The following is a 14,831-nucleotide window of genomic DNA, read 5'->3' as shown; positions in this document are numbered from 1 at the left end:
AAATTTAGCAGCGTTCTGTTCTCATTCACTTCTCTGAAGACCTGTTCATTACATTTTCTATCTACCCAGCTTGTTTCCGTCATTCTTCTCCGTATCCACATTTCCATTGCTTCCAGTCTCTTTTTCTCTGCCTTTCCTCGAGCCCACGCTTCACATCCGTATCCGTTTGATATGAAATAACTCTCAAGAAAAGACAGTGATGTTAGGTGCAATAGTTCTCCATGTTGTTGATGAGATATCGTAAGTGTTACACTGAGTTGTGGATTTTTCCTCACACGGCACTGATTTTACCGTACGATGGCACCTATTTTCGTGAGTCACAGACCTTAGACAGTGTTGTAATGACAATAGCAACGATCCGAATATCACACTGACTTTCCCTATCGAAAATAACTATATTAGAAGCCGAAAATTTCGGAGAAGAATTCCAGTTGCGCCAAGGAGATGTATTTAGAAGACTGAGATAAGTTGGCCCCTGTTCAATGAATCAGCTAACCACTGAGTGTCGACTTTTAGAATTTACCTTCGCAGTTTATCCAACGTACCTCTCAATACACAACTTCAAGGGACAACTTATAGTGTTAGCATATTCAGATGCAGTAATGTTTCGTGTCTGAAAGATTCCATATTCTCTTTTTAATAGAAGATCAAAGAAACCGCTACATTAGGTACTGTGTTCTTTTTGGGAAGGAATCGCCGCGGCATTCACCTTCAGTGTTTTGGATATGTAAAGGAAACCCAGATCTGTAAGGTGAGAAATGGATTTAAACTCTGCGAGCCCAGTGTCTGACCGCTACCATATCGCCCAGGTTTGCTCACTTTTTAATACCTGCAGCGGCGGTCACGATGGTGCTCACTCGTTACAGGCAACGTATCACAGGTTTCCTGACTCCCTGCAGGTGCCTACACATGCCGTCGTATCAGAGCTGCCAGTACAGCTGCGCTCTTTGATGGCTATCTTACTGGGGAGCTGAGCTGTCGCCGTGTGGCAGCAGACGACTCCGCACGCTTTGCCAGCTGGTCAGTACCTACCTGCAGCATGAGGCTGGTGACGTTGAGCCCGGCCAGGCGGCGCAGCAGCGGCTCTCCGGCCGCCAGCAGGTCCCTGGCTACGCCCTCGTAGCTGGGAGACCGGAACAGCGACAGCGCGCTCAGCACGTGCAGAAGCGACTCCTGTAGGCTGCCGTTCAGCGACTCGGGGTCCTCTCCTAACTCCCTGCAACACAATCACTCTCACAATCTGTACACTACAGTTATTTATTAATTTATTTCGACTTTTAATGTCGATTTATGCTTCTCTGTATTCATAGTTTACGGTCTTCCGAATCTCACTCGAGAATCCTGAAGTTCATAGATTCGTTGACATCAGTCACCCATCTTCTAGGTGGTCAATCTCTTGTATTTTTTGTCTTTACCTTCTTCGGCTGTCTACTAGGGCATGCTGAAAAGTAATGCACCCGGATTTTTTATGTGAAAACTCTTAAAGTTTTTTCAGTAACGCTTATATTATAAACATTCTACATGTTGTGAGACCTTAACTTTTCCCGGTGAATCGAATGTTCAAATAACTTACGGGTTTGCTGCCGGGTGACGTCGTCGAACACCGCCGATATTTCGACAGGAGCACACCCTGCCATTCTCAAGGCACAAATGCAAGGAAGAAAAAATGTGCGAGCAAATTTAATACCTCGGTTCACAGAGGAGAAACAAGGAAGACACCACACACAGAACAAGTGTCAACACAACCAAAGATAACCAACATCAGAAATATCGATACTTACTATTAATCAATAGGTGAGGTAGCACTAATTCTGTCCCTCTGTTTTTTGATGAGAGACAGAGCCGGATTCCAAGCAGCATTTAAACAAAATCCACCATCTCTGTTAATAAGTTTGCTTGATAGTCTGATTTCAACAGCTTCCTTTCCATAGGAATACAACAACACAGAGATTCTGGCTTGCACGTCCAGCTATTGGGATAGCGTTATTAAGGAATCTGCTCCTCTCGAAATATCGGCGGTGTTCGACGACGTCACCCGGCAGCAAACCCATAAGTTATTTGAACATTCTACATGTTTATCCCTAATGTTTACATATTTGCAGCTGTCTGCTACTACAGTGCTCCGAATTTTAGTGGTGTGCAATGTAAGTACGTTGGTACGTGAGAAACAGCGTTCTGTAATCAATTTCGAATTCGAAGAGCTCGTCCACACATGGAGCTGCCTCTCCGTCGGGACGAGAATCCCAGACAACACACGAGAGCTGCGACATCTGCAGCAGTCCGACGCCTTGGGTTTGCGGCCGTCCGTCATCTTCCCTACAGTCCAAGCTTGTCCCCATCAGATGATTTTAGTCTAAAATTTAAAGAACGCTTTCAAGTACTTCCTTTGATGACTTTGGTAATGATGAAACCGTGCAAGCATAGGTGTGGATGTGTATCCGTCAACAAAGTCAAACATTCTGTTGTGACTGTATCGACAAACTAATCTTTCGTTGCGAGAAAGGTGTTCGTCGCCAGTGTGACCATGTGGAGAAATAAAAACGTGGTCGTGAAGAATAAAGATACAGAATGTTAATAGCACTTGTTTTCTTTAAAAAATGTCTTCTAGAACTTTCACATAAAAAATTCGGAAGCATTGCATTTCAGTACGCCCTCTTATTATCATCCGTTATTTCTAAATGGAGAAGATCCATCAGGAAATAGAGAACGTCCAAAGAGGAGCAGTACGTTTCGTTACAGGGTCATGTAGTAAAGTTTTTTTAGCCATTCACAAATGTTCGATATGTGCCCCTTTAGTGATTAGGCAGACATCAAGCAGATAATCAAGTTCTTCCCACACTCGGCGCAGCATGTCCATATCAATGAGTTCGAAAGCATCGTTGATGCGAACTCGCAGTTCTGGCACGTTTCTTGGTAGAGGAGGTTTAAACACTGAATCTTTTACATAACCCCACAGAAAGAAATCGCATGAGGTTAAGTCGGGAGAGCGTGGAGGCCATGACATGAATTGCTGATCATGATCTCCACCGCGCCGAAAATTCAAAGCGTTTGACTTTGTCATCGGGTGTCAGGGCTTGTAGCAATTGTAAACGGTAAGGCTTCTGCTTTAGGCTTTTCCGTAAGATTTTCCAAAGCGTCGGCTGTGGTACGTTTAGCTCCCTGCTTGCTTTATTCGTCAACTTCCGCGGGCTACGCGTGAAATTTGCCCGCACGCGTTCAACCGTTTCTTAGCTCACTGCTGGCCGACCCGTTGATTTTCCCTTACAGAGGCATCCATAAGCTTTAAACTGCGCATACCATCGCCGAATGGAGTTAGCAGTTGGTGGATCTTTGTTGAACTTCGTCCTGAAGTGTCGTTGAACTGTTATGACTGACTGATGTGAGTGCATTTCAAGCACGACATTCGCTTTCTCGGCTCCTGTCGCCATTTTGTCTCACTGCGCTCTTGAGCACTCTGGCGGCAGAAACCTGAAGTGCGGCTTCAGCCGAACAAAACTTTATGAGTTTTTCTACGTATCTGTAGTGTGTCGTGACCATATGCCAATGAATGGAGCTACAGTGAATTTATGAAATCGCTTCAATCATTTGTAATAGCCCTGTACATGCAACTGTAAACGGCCATGCCATAGCGACATCTTCATCTCAGAAACTTCCATTATGTTCCCTTCTGCTTTCATTTATTATTTTAGCTCTTTATTTCCGATGTGGTATAATCTTGAGATTTCAGTACTTCTTCAGAAATTTTTTTCGATAGCCAGAAAGCGATATTTTTGCCCAATTTCATTTTTAGTATTGTCTACAAAAAATGGCTCTAAGCACTATCGGACTTAACGTCTGAGGTCATCACTCCCCTAGAACTTAGAACTACGTACACCTAACTAACCTAAGGACATGACACACATCCATGCCCGAGGCAGGATTCGAACCTGCGACCGTAGTGGTCGCGGGGTTCCACACTGAAGCGCCTAGAACCGCTCTGTCACACCGGCCGGCTATTGTCTACATTCTTGGTATAGTTGCACCTACGTGTTTACAATAAGAACAGCATTTAATCATAAAATTCCCATTGTCTAAATTATATTTTTTTATTACCGCCCAATTTTATATGCTCAGTTTTCTCTGTATTTATTTTTAAACCCCTCTTGTCTTATTCTACACACACTCTCTCAGCATAGAACTAAGTGGCTATCTACTACAACTATCTCCTGGTCAACAGCGAATAGGAGAAAGTAGAAAAGTATGGAAAAGGTCGCGTTTTACAATTCCTAAATGTGACGATTAGAAGAAAAGTTGATGGCATACTGGGACATAATGTCTGCCGCAGAACAACTCATACCGAGCTACATTTGCAGGCTACAAGCTGTCTTTGTGCATAAGACGGTAGTGCCTTACGGTCTCTGGTACACAGTGCACATGTGATCGCAGATACCGAAAGTCTGCCTGGCGGGTTACAACACCTAAGAACGGTGTTCCAACGGAATGGCTGTTCTGATAGACAAATTCTCTGTGCATTCCATTCGAAGCAAATTCAGTGCAAAGACGTAAATGAAGATGCGGGGGTACACACTGCGACGGCGTTGTTGCCGTATTTTGGTGGCATGTTATTAAGAATAGAAAAATCCTCAAGAGACACGGCATTGAGTGTGTTTTTCGTCCACCAGCAAAATTGAGGAATTTATTGTATTTGGTCAAAGAGGATCTTGACCTTAGGAAACATGGCGTACACAAGACTCCATGCGAATGTGGGAAATCTTACAACGTTATACTGGAAATCATGACCATACACGTCTGGGCCGAACTGATAAATCAGCCGTAGCGAAGCATTGACCGATCACGGGGCATAGCATGTTTCACGAGAAAAGTTTTGTCTTCAGAGTCATCATTCTGCGACTGTCTTTTCAAGGAGGCTATATATATCCGTACGGCGGACAGTCTTATAGAAATCTTGCAGGTTTTCAATTAAGCGCGCCTGAAGTCAAGCACTGGCATTCTCTAAATTAAAACGTGAAAAACAAGAACTTCCGATTCATGACCCCGACACACTGCATTACTGAGATTGAATTCAGCTTTCAACTACAGGGCCAACGGCCTGGTCGCAGTGGTAACACTGGTTCCCGTCAGATCACAGAAGTTAAGCGCTGTCGGGCTAGGCTAGCACTTGGATGGGAGTCCATCCGGTCTGCCGAGCGCTGTTGGCAAGCGGGGTACACTCAGCCCTTGTGAGGCAAACTGAGGAGCTACTTGATTGAGAAGTAGCGGCTCCGGTCTCGGAAACTGACATACGGTCCGGGGAGCGGTGTGCTAACCACATGCCGCTCCATATCCGCATCCGGTGACACCTCTAGGCTGAGGATGATACGGCGGCCGGTCAGTAATGTAGGGGCCTTCATGGCCTGTCCGGACGGAGTTTAATTTAGTTTTTTTCTGCTACAGGAGAGTCCGGCAGCACAGTCACAGTCATTGTCCACGGCCCACGCGTGGAAGGCCTCTCTGCGGCTCCCGGCACGGGGCACTACCAGCGCCGCATTCATCCAACTGTGAGCGCCGCCCTGCGTACGTCTGTTGCCCACTGCTGGCCTAATAAATTTCGACGCCGCCGCGCGATTATCATCAGTCGCATCTTGCAGCCTGAACAATAGTATCTACCACCGCCTGAATTGCATCAATGAAATATTCTGCATTTACATCCACACAGATACTCTGCAAGCCACCGTACAGTGCGTGGCGGAGGGCACCCTGTACCACCACTAGTCATGTCCTTTCCTCTTCTATTGTGGGATTTGCAAAATACTACCTGGTGGCAAACCCGAGAGGTTTGTTTGGAGGAGACAATATATCATATCGCACTGGCTACATTTACTTCTAGACATCCTTTAAATTTCTTCTAAATAAATTTTAAACAATCCTTTCTATTCGTTACCCATTTCTGGTGTAGATTTTGAAGAGACTCTTAAAGTAGGCAAATTAGATTTTATTTCTAATGGCATACGTTATCTAACATTATCATTATTTCGATTCCGGCCACGTTTTATAGGCTGTTTCTTCATGTTAGTTGCTTTGTCCTACATTTCACATTCATTGGAGTAAGCCGAAATATCTCTATTTTGGGAATTCCAGTACTTATATTCTGACAAACTAAATGATTTTTTGTTTTAAGAATTCATAAATAGGTATTCTCTGAAGTTTTGTGAATTTAATTACATTAGTCAAACTTGATACCATGATAGAACGTATTTCGAAACTATAGGTTACCCAAGTAGAGTTGATAATTTTATGTAATGACCCAACAGTGAAAAACGACTGATATTGGCCACTGAATTTGAAGATACAGATTTCGAAATGCAGGTGGGAAAACGCTCGTAGGAGTGACTGGCAAAAGAAGAACTCGGCGATCAGGTGCTGAGGATCGCGTGAGAGCGACTGGCCGCAGTGTCATCGTCGGTCTAAGCCGTCATGGAAGCGGTATGGAGGGGCGAGGGCTCCACACACCACTCTTCCGACCGTTGCCAGCTGTCCGAACCTCTCACTCAAGTAGCAGAACACACTTGCAGTGGTGACTTACAATGAACAGTGAGCATACGTAACGACACAGAGTTCTTGTACCCACAAGAACATATATTATGAATTTACTGCACGTGAGCTCTGCAGTCCGTTGTGTTACTGAACATATTAACTGGCAACCTTATGCAAGTAGCTTCTGTAAGAAGCTGTGAAAGAATGTGGTCGAGTTTTCACGCCAGAATGCGATTAAACAGCTGACACGTGCTTTGTGACCGTCCATAATATATATATGACTTCACCATGCCAGACGTAGACACAGAATTATTACCATATTTAAGTATTTTCATACATACAGTATCATGTAAAATTTGTAATGTATCCATGAATAGTTAATAGGAGAGCATAAGTCATGTTTTTTCTTTCTATAAAATATCTTGTCTGCTGATGTAGTAACACAGTTAACATCATGACTAAATGTGTGAAACACCTCTTCAAATCATACAGAATGGTGCAATACTGTCTGACAATATACAGTCGATAATTACGGGCCCATCAGATTGTGGCAAGCTGAATATTATGTAACTGCTTACATATCCTGATGAAGTTCGCTTGAAGCATGTCCATGCATTTTAAAAACGTCATATGAGCCTTAGTATCAGCTATTACAAGAGATGTTGTCAGGCATTGATTTCATTATATACGAGGCATTCTGTGAAGGTGGTACTGTTTCATCGCTGGAAAGCGATGCGTTTATACTTGATGAAAACTGAAAAGATGCGAAAAAATTTCTGTTTTGGTCGTCACACGTAGATAGATTTTTTATTTGAGTGAAACATGCTCGAGGACACGAAAACAGATGGTAAGGGATAACCCAAACATTACTACCACTTTCGAACAACATAACATGTATCCAAAAGAAATTTATCAAGGACACACAGGAACTAAAATGATGATCTGCTTAGGACTATATGTGGAGACTGATCATTTTAAAGATAATATTACTATAATGCTATTGAATGCCTCAGCACATAGCACAACATGGATAAATAAGGTCGTACGATACATATTCATAGTCGAATGTATGTAACCCACAGAGCGGAATTGACAAATATTTTCAGAGATATACACAAAAATATAAGTATTAAATATTTTGATACAAAGTGCAAACAAACATAGAAAATCTACGAAACATTAAAGAAAAACTTAGCAAGTTAACAGATGGAGTAATGGATCTTGAAGTTAACTAGCATATAGCTTGGGAATACAGTATATGCACTGAAGGAAGAGGTAGTTACACTGTTATACATTACACTATGAACAAAGTCGCATGTGTGTCACACATTCAGCTTCAGTAGATGTGTCTCTATCTTAACATGAGAAATGAAACGATCAGTGGAAGTTTAAGGGATGTAAATGTCCAGGTAGAAAAACATACTAGATCGTTAATGTAGAATCCGAGAGCAACATTTAATAATAGATTAACACAAAATTCTGGAGTAAAGTCAATATGTTCAACGTCGTTGAGGTCTGTAAGATTATTCAATAGAAGTTACGATTGCTAAGAGAGTGGCAGTTGGAGAGAGGCCAGCCTGTCAGAGAAACACTGAAGCCTGTTACTGAAACTCCAACTCACGCAAACGACCAGTAATGTGAATAGTGAAGAAGAATAACATACAATTGGCGATTTCATCAAATGTGACAGCAATAGCAAGGTAAATGGAACATACGGAGCGACCAGGGAAGAAATTCGTGTGTTGGGTGCGTTACCTATAAGTGTAACCAAGCAGACAATCTGGGTTTGGAAAAGAAAAGTTGAAACAACAGCTTTTCTACTGCCTCAGTAGTCTTAAAAACCTCGAAATGTGACAAATATTTAGCAAAAGAATTAAAAATGTGTGCAGAAATACTACACGCGACTAATATACATATATTGAAAAAACAATGCCCCAACAAAACGAATAAAAAGCCCACATAGTAGGAAATACAAAATTACACTGACTGAAAAAATAGCAACACAAAGGAGTTGTGCGAAAAAAACGAAAGCATTTAGGAGTGTTTCTACATCTGAAGAATGACCTCTGTTCAGATTTCGCGCCAGTCGCATAAGAGTGACGCTGGTAGCATCACTATGAAGATGCAAATCAGGATTGCTTTAAGCACACACTGTAACGGCTGTGAAAGTTAGTCATCTTTGAGATTGGGCATGGTGAATGTTAGTCAATAATGCCTTTAAGGCGACAAAACCCCATTATCAAAGCCTCACTGAGTTTGAAGAAGGTCGTGTAATAGAACTACGAGAAGCTTGATGTTCCTTCTGCGATAATTTGCAGAAACACTTGGCAGGAATGTAGTCAATGTATGTGGTTGTGCACAGCAGTGGTCGCGAGAACGTACAATCGCAAGACGGCCGGGCTCCGGTCGACCACGTGGAACTACCGAGAGAGAAGAGCACCGTGATCGGCTAAGGCAAGACACATCGTTCTGCATCTACAGCAGCAACCTGAGCAGCAGTTGGCATTACAGTGAAGCAACCAATTGTTACAAATCGATTACTTCAAAGACAGCTTTGAGCCCGACGCCCTGTGGGGTGCATTCGACTGATCCTAAACCACTGTCATTTGTGACTTGAGAGATGTCAAGAAAGTGCTCATTGGAGGGCAGGGTGGAAGTCTGTAGTGTTTTCTGATGAGAGCTGGTTCTGCCTCGGTGCCAGTGAGAGCCGTGTGTTGGTGAGAAGGAAACTGGTTGAGGGCCTGTAACCAGCCTCTCTGCCTGCTGGACACAAATGACCTACAGCTGGAGTTATGGTCTGGGGTGCAATTTCATATGACAGCAGGAGCTTTCTGCTGGTTATCCCACGCACCCTGACTGCTAATTTGTACTTCAGTTTGATGATTCGACCTGTTGCGCTGCCATTCATGAAGAGCATTCCAGGGAGTGTTTTCCAACAGGATAACGCTTGCCCACGTACCGTTGTTGCAAACCAACCTGCTATACAGAGTGTCGACACGTTGGTTTGGGCTGCTTGGTCATCAGGCCTGCTCCAATCGAGCACATATGGGACATCATTGGACGACAGTTCCAGCGTTGTCCAAAAACAGCATTAACCGCCTCTATATTGACCGACGAAGTGCTAGAGGCATGTAATTCCATCCCACAAGCTGACATCTGGCAGCTGTACAACACAACGCATGCAATTTTGCATGCTTTTATTCAACGATCTGGTGGTTATCGGTTATTAATGTACCAGAATTTCACATTTGCAATGGAGTATATCGCGGCTACATTAACCTGTGATCTTGGGACGTTTATCACTTAAATATGTAACACAGATAAATGTATTCCCGAAATTTCATTACTCTACATTAATTAGTTTTTGTTGTCGTGATATTTTTCCCGTCATTTTATTATTAAATCAGCATTAAAGGTACATGATAGTAGTTCTATTTTTGACATTCAGTATTAAAAAATGAACGATCATCTTTGTCATATACAGGGTGAGGTAGCTAAGACAGGCCAGCCCATATACATCCAGATGAAGAAATATATCGAGGTGCGGTTTTCAGTGGACAGTGGACAATGGACAGTATGGCAAATATACTAATGCTCGTAAGCAATTTTCATCGCTTATAATCGCCGAGTTACGGCACCAACTTTGCTTGTTTTCTATTGGAACTGTATACTTTTTTCTATGCATTCTAAAGAGTGACATACCATGTATGAGACTTTATCAAGTAATATGAAGATAACAGCGCTGCAAAACACTGCCCCACAATCAAAAGAAGAGGTTCTATGAATGTGTGCCCTACTACACCAAATGTAAGCAAACACGTAACTCAGGTATGGTTCTTGTGTTTACCTGTACGCTTGGATGTCATCAGTCTGTGTTCTGCTGTTGTACGAGTGAGATAACTTGCTCGGAAAGCTATTGAGACATTCGCAGTGTATGCAACTGTCGAAAAAGTGAATGCTGATTATGTAGAATGTCGGCAAACTATTAGAGCAGCGATGCAGTTGTTTGCTGAAGAGTATCCAGTGTCAGGCACTCACGATCTGCCCTTGCAAACGTTATGAAAAAAGGTCTAGAAAGTGGAAGTGACTAGAATAAAATACAAAAAGGAAAAAAAAGCACGTGATGAAAGACGCATCTTGGCACTCCATCGCATTTCATCCTCTTACATTTAGCTGCATCTATACTTTCATAGTGAAAGTGCAAAGTGATAAGGCCCATCTAAACAAAATATTATTTAAAGAAGAAACTTCGTTTACAAATATTGAGTAAGCCAATCTTCGCAATGAGCACTAATCGTCAGCTAAAAATCGATGCTGATTCAAGGAAGTGGATGATAACAACGCTCTTGGTCTATCAAGGTTTGGTGCTTATTTTTCAAGACCCACATAATGGATTCATGTTTTATTGACAGGAAACTAAATACGCTAAATTATCTCGAGTTGATGCGATATGCTGCTACCGCAGTTATTGGAAGACATACCACTGGACATAAGGTGATCAGTGTCGTGCTAACATGACGAATGTATCTCTCATTCTGCACATGTAGTGACAGACCGTCTTTAGGCAACATTTGGAGAGCACTGGAACGGTCATTCTGGAAAAGCAAAATGGCCTGCAGACTCACGAAAATTAACAGTTGTATACTTTTATCTGCGGCGAAAATTAAAACAAGACGTCTGTTGGGAGACACCAACGACTCACGAAGTCATGAAATGCCTTGCAACACGGGCCGGTGCTCTTGTTAACTCCAGGCGAAATTCAACGTACAGTATTGTGTCTCCAGAATCACCTAATAGCGTGTAGCAATGCTCAAGATCAATATTTTGAGTAATTGGTATGACAACCGTGGAAATAAACATACAAACCGTGCTCATTTTGGTATAAGAGGGCTGACGTCCGTCGAATCTCTTCTCCTGAAGGTGGGACAGTGGCTTACGGCGCTGTTAACTTAAAATTATTTGATCACATAAAATAAGTGATATGTAGATGAAATTCTCTTAGAATTTGTTTAAAATGCCGCAGACAAAAGTGTATAGTTCAATTTTTAAAATGTCGACGTCGTAAACCGGCGACTATACTTACAAATTACTTGTGAATGACAGCAAATTCGCCTTACGCCCACTGCCACTTGGATAACACTGCAATGAATTAGTGGAATGATTCAGACTGCTTACCGCATAACCCACACAGGAAACACTGGATATGTGAACGAAATCATATCATTCATTTCAGAGCTCCGTGAACGATGCATTGTCGAACAGTTGTGGAGGTGTTAACTTGAAAAATCCACAACAGCGTACAAAACATAGGTCGTGCTACAAAGCTTGTACGACTTATGCCAGGTTTTATATGTGAAGCAGTACTCATGAAATAATAAAGATTTCAAAACTGTTTTAATGGACGTTGATATATATTTCAAATTTTCTTGGATCTTACCCGTAAAAACAAAGATGGGAAAGGCAGATGCGCAGAAATTAGAGTTCTCACTGGAAGATCGTTTCTTCCGATCGCTGTTCGGGAGTGGAACAATAGAGAATTATTGTGAAGGTTGTTCGATTAACCTTCTGCCAGGCACTTAAATGTGATTTGCAGGGTATCAACGTAGATGGAGATACAAGCAATGTTGTTTTAACTTATTGTTGTTAGTGAGGTTTAAATTATTTATTAATATTGTGAAAGATTATTTTAAATAAACACGTAAGGACAAATTAAACGACGCATCATGAAGGATTTATTCAAATTAGTCACAAATTGATATTCATACAGATATCGACGGAAAATGCAAAACTGTAAACCTTGGCAGCTAATGGATGAATGTGTGACGCTGCAGCACAATTTCACTGCATAGCTCGTAAGGATTGCACACAAAGAACATGTCGAAACCAAGGTGTAAAGTATTTGAAAATTTCATTCCCTGTACATAGTTGGAAAGTAACTATGCCTCTCAGAGAGGTATGTGAACAGGCATGCATTTCAGAGAGGACATCTAGCTGTGGTCAAAAAAGTCAGTTGAAATAATTGTAGAATTGCTCGACATTTGAGAAAGTGCGATGCCACTATTCGAAGATGTTTGCAGGAATAGGTGAAACATGGCCAAACTCAGCATCAAGAAGGAAGTGATTGACCTAGAGCCCCAATAGAACATGAGGACCAAGCAATTGTCAGAGAGGCACTCAGAGATCCGGATTCATTATTATCATTGAGCCGATGTGCAAGTTATGCTTCAGTGACCAAAAGGACCATTAATAGAGAGCTCACGGAAAGGGGACTGAGCCCACGATGACCTCTGAGCCGACTACCATTGATCTTTGTACACCAACTAGACATTTTGTAGTCGTGACGGGCACGTTCGGCTTGGAATCTCATTGACTGGAGCATAATTGTCTTCAGTTGTGACTCTCGCTTAGAAATGAGCCCCAATGACCAGCGAAGACGTGTATGGAGACGTCCCAGACAGTGATGGGATACCAGCGTGACCGTTTCTCACCATACGGCACGACAACCAGGAGTGATGGTCTGGGATGCCATTTCACTTTATGGTAGGACCCTTGGGTTGTCATACGTGACACCCTTACAGCACAGCAGTACGTCAGAGATAATCTACGCCCCGGTTTGTTGTCCTTCATGGCAAGCTATCCTGGACTTACGTCGTGCGGGATAGCTGTCCGTTCTAGGGCGCCTTGCCACGGTTCGCGCCGCTCCCCCCGTCGGAGTTTTGAGTCCTCCCTCGGGCATGGGTGTGTGTGTTGTCCTTAGTCTAAGTTAGTTTAAGTTAGATTAAGTAGTGTGTAAGCCTAGCGACCGATGACATCAGCGGTTCGGTCCTATAGGAACTTACTATCACCGTCTACACTTACATTTCAGCACCATAGTGGCCATCCGCACATGGCGAGTGTTTCTACTGCTTGTCTTCGAACTTACCAACCCTAACTTGGTCAGCAACGTCGGCACATTTCTCTCCAATTGAAAATGTTGTAACACTATGTGCAGGACCATCCAACCAGCTCGAGATTTTGACGATCTAACACGCCAACTTGACAGAATACGGTACGTCATCCCCCAGGCGCATGTACAATACACCTGTCAATAAACGCTAAGCCGAATAACTGCTTCAATATGGGCCGGAGGTGGACCAACAGGTTTTTGATTTGTGAAGTTGTTTTCTTGAATAAATAATAATTCGAAATCGTAATAATCTGTTTATCTCTACATATAAATCACGTCTACCGAGTGCCGTCGTGTTCGGATAATTCCTTTTATTTATGAAAGTGTATTTCTGGGCATTAGGGAATGTAATGTGTAACCATGAGAAACTTTGAAGAGCCATCCACTTTTGAGAGCTGGTTACTGTGCGTTGGACATTCTATTTACATGTTTTGAAAGTATCACTGACTGCGCTATTTGGCCAGCTATCTGTAGAACTGCGCGTCCAGTACTGTGAACAGGTGCCGGGTTTGAATCCTACCCACACCTGATTGATTATAAAAGGAATCTAACTTGACACCCGCTGGCTTCTATAATTGCACTGTAAACTTCTGGAAAACTATTTATGTCTTGTTACTTAATGAGCACAGTGCTGGTTTATTTTAACGAAATTGTTATTGTATTGTTTATTTGATGATCTAGCCCTACCACTCCACAAGCACCTAACTCATTAGCCATTTCAATACTTCACAGTATTCAAGGTGCAGCAGACAAATGTTGGAACATAGATTCTAAAGGATAGCAAAGACAACGAAACAGCAGATAGTTTCTGCAATGAATAATTACAGAGACATATTCAGTTGGATGTGTTTCTTGAAGAGCATGTCATAAGACATTATGGGAACAAGGTGTTGGTTCTACAGCTTGGTACCTCTTCATCATTTATCAGTTGGTTAGATGTCAAAGATGTGTTACATAACAAGGCTCACAATCCCTCTGCCACATGGCAGTCCATTGCCGGACAGGCATTTCTCGCGTGCCATTCATGATTTGATTTAAAATCATTACTATCTGAACTTTATTCCCATCACTCTAGAAAACAGTTAAGGATTGTAATTATTAACGTCGATGACTGCCAGGATTAAGTCACCTTCTTCTATATTAATTCGTTCTTTTTCCTGGTGGCCACCATGTATGTAATTTCTCTGTAGTTCAGATGGGTGTGTGCTGAATCAGGCTGGATGCAGTAGGCCGGACCAGTGACCTGATGTTCGGACGTAGCTCCATTGCTGTTGCAGCCTGCCTTTTCAGAGCAAAGCACAAGGCAAAGGCAACTGCCAAGGGCGGGTTCTGGATACCGACTCTGCTTCTGGATACCGACTCTGCCTTTGTC

General features: G+C 42.6%; 1 protein-coding gene across 1 annotated transcript in view; it reads right to left on the bottom strand.

The window, feature by feature from the left end:
* LOC124580386 (pickpocket protein 19-like) overlaps window positions 1-14,831 on the bottom strand; it is a 151,545-nt gene that overhangs the window by 124,012 nt on the left and 12,702 nt on the right. The window contains exon 2 of the mRNA XM_047131259.1: window positions 1,033-1,216. Coding sequence (XP_046987215.1) covers window positions 1,033-1,216 — 184 coding nt within the window. The remainder of the gene's footprint in view (window positions 1-1,032; window positions 1,217-14,831) is intronic.

Source organism: Schistocerca americana, chromosome 1 (genome assembly GCF_021461395.2).
Source record: "Schistocerca americana isolate TAMUIC-IGC-003095 chromosome 1, iqSchAmer2.1, whole genome shotgun sequence".
Taxonomy (NCBI): Eukaryota; Metazoa; Arthropoda; class Insecta; order Orthoptera; family Acrididae; genus Schistocerca; species Schistocerca americana.
Note: the sequence above shows the minus strand (reverse complement) of the source record. Positions and strands in the feature narration are given on the sequence as shown.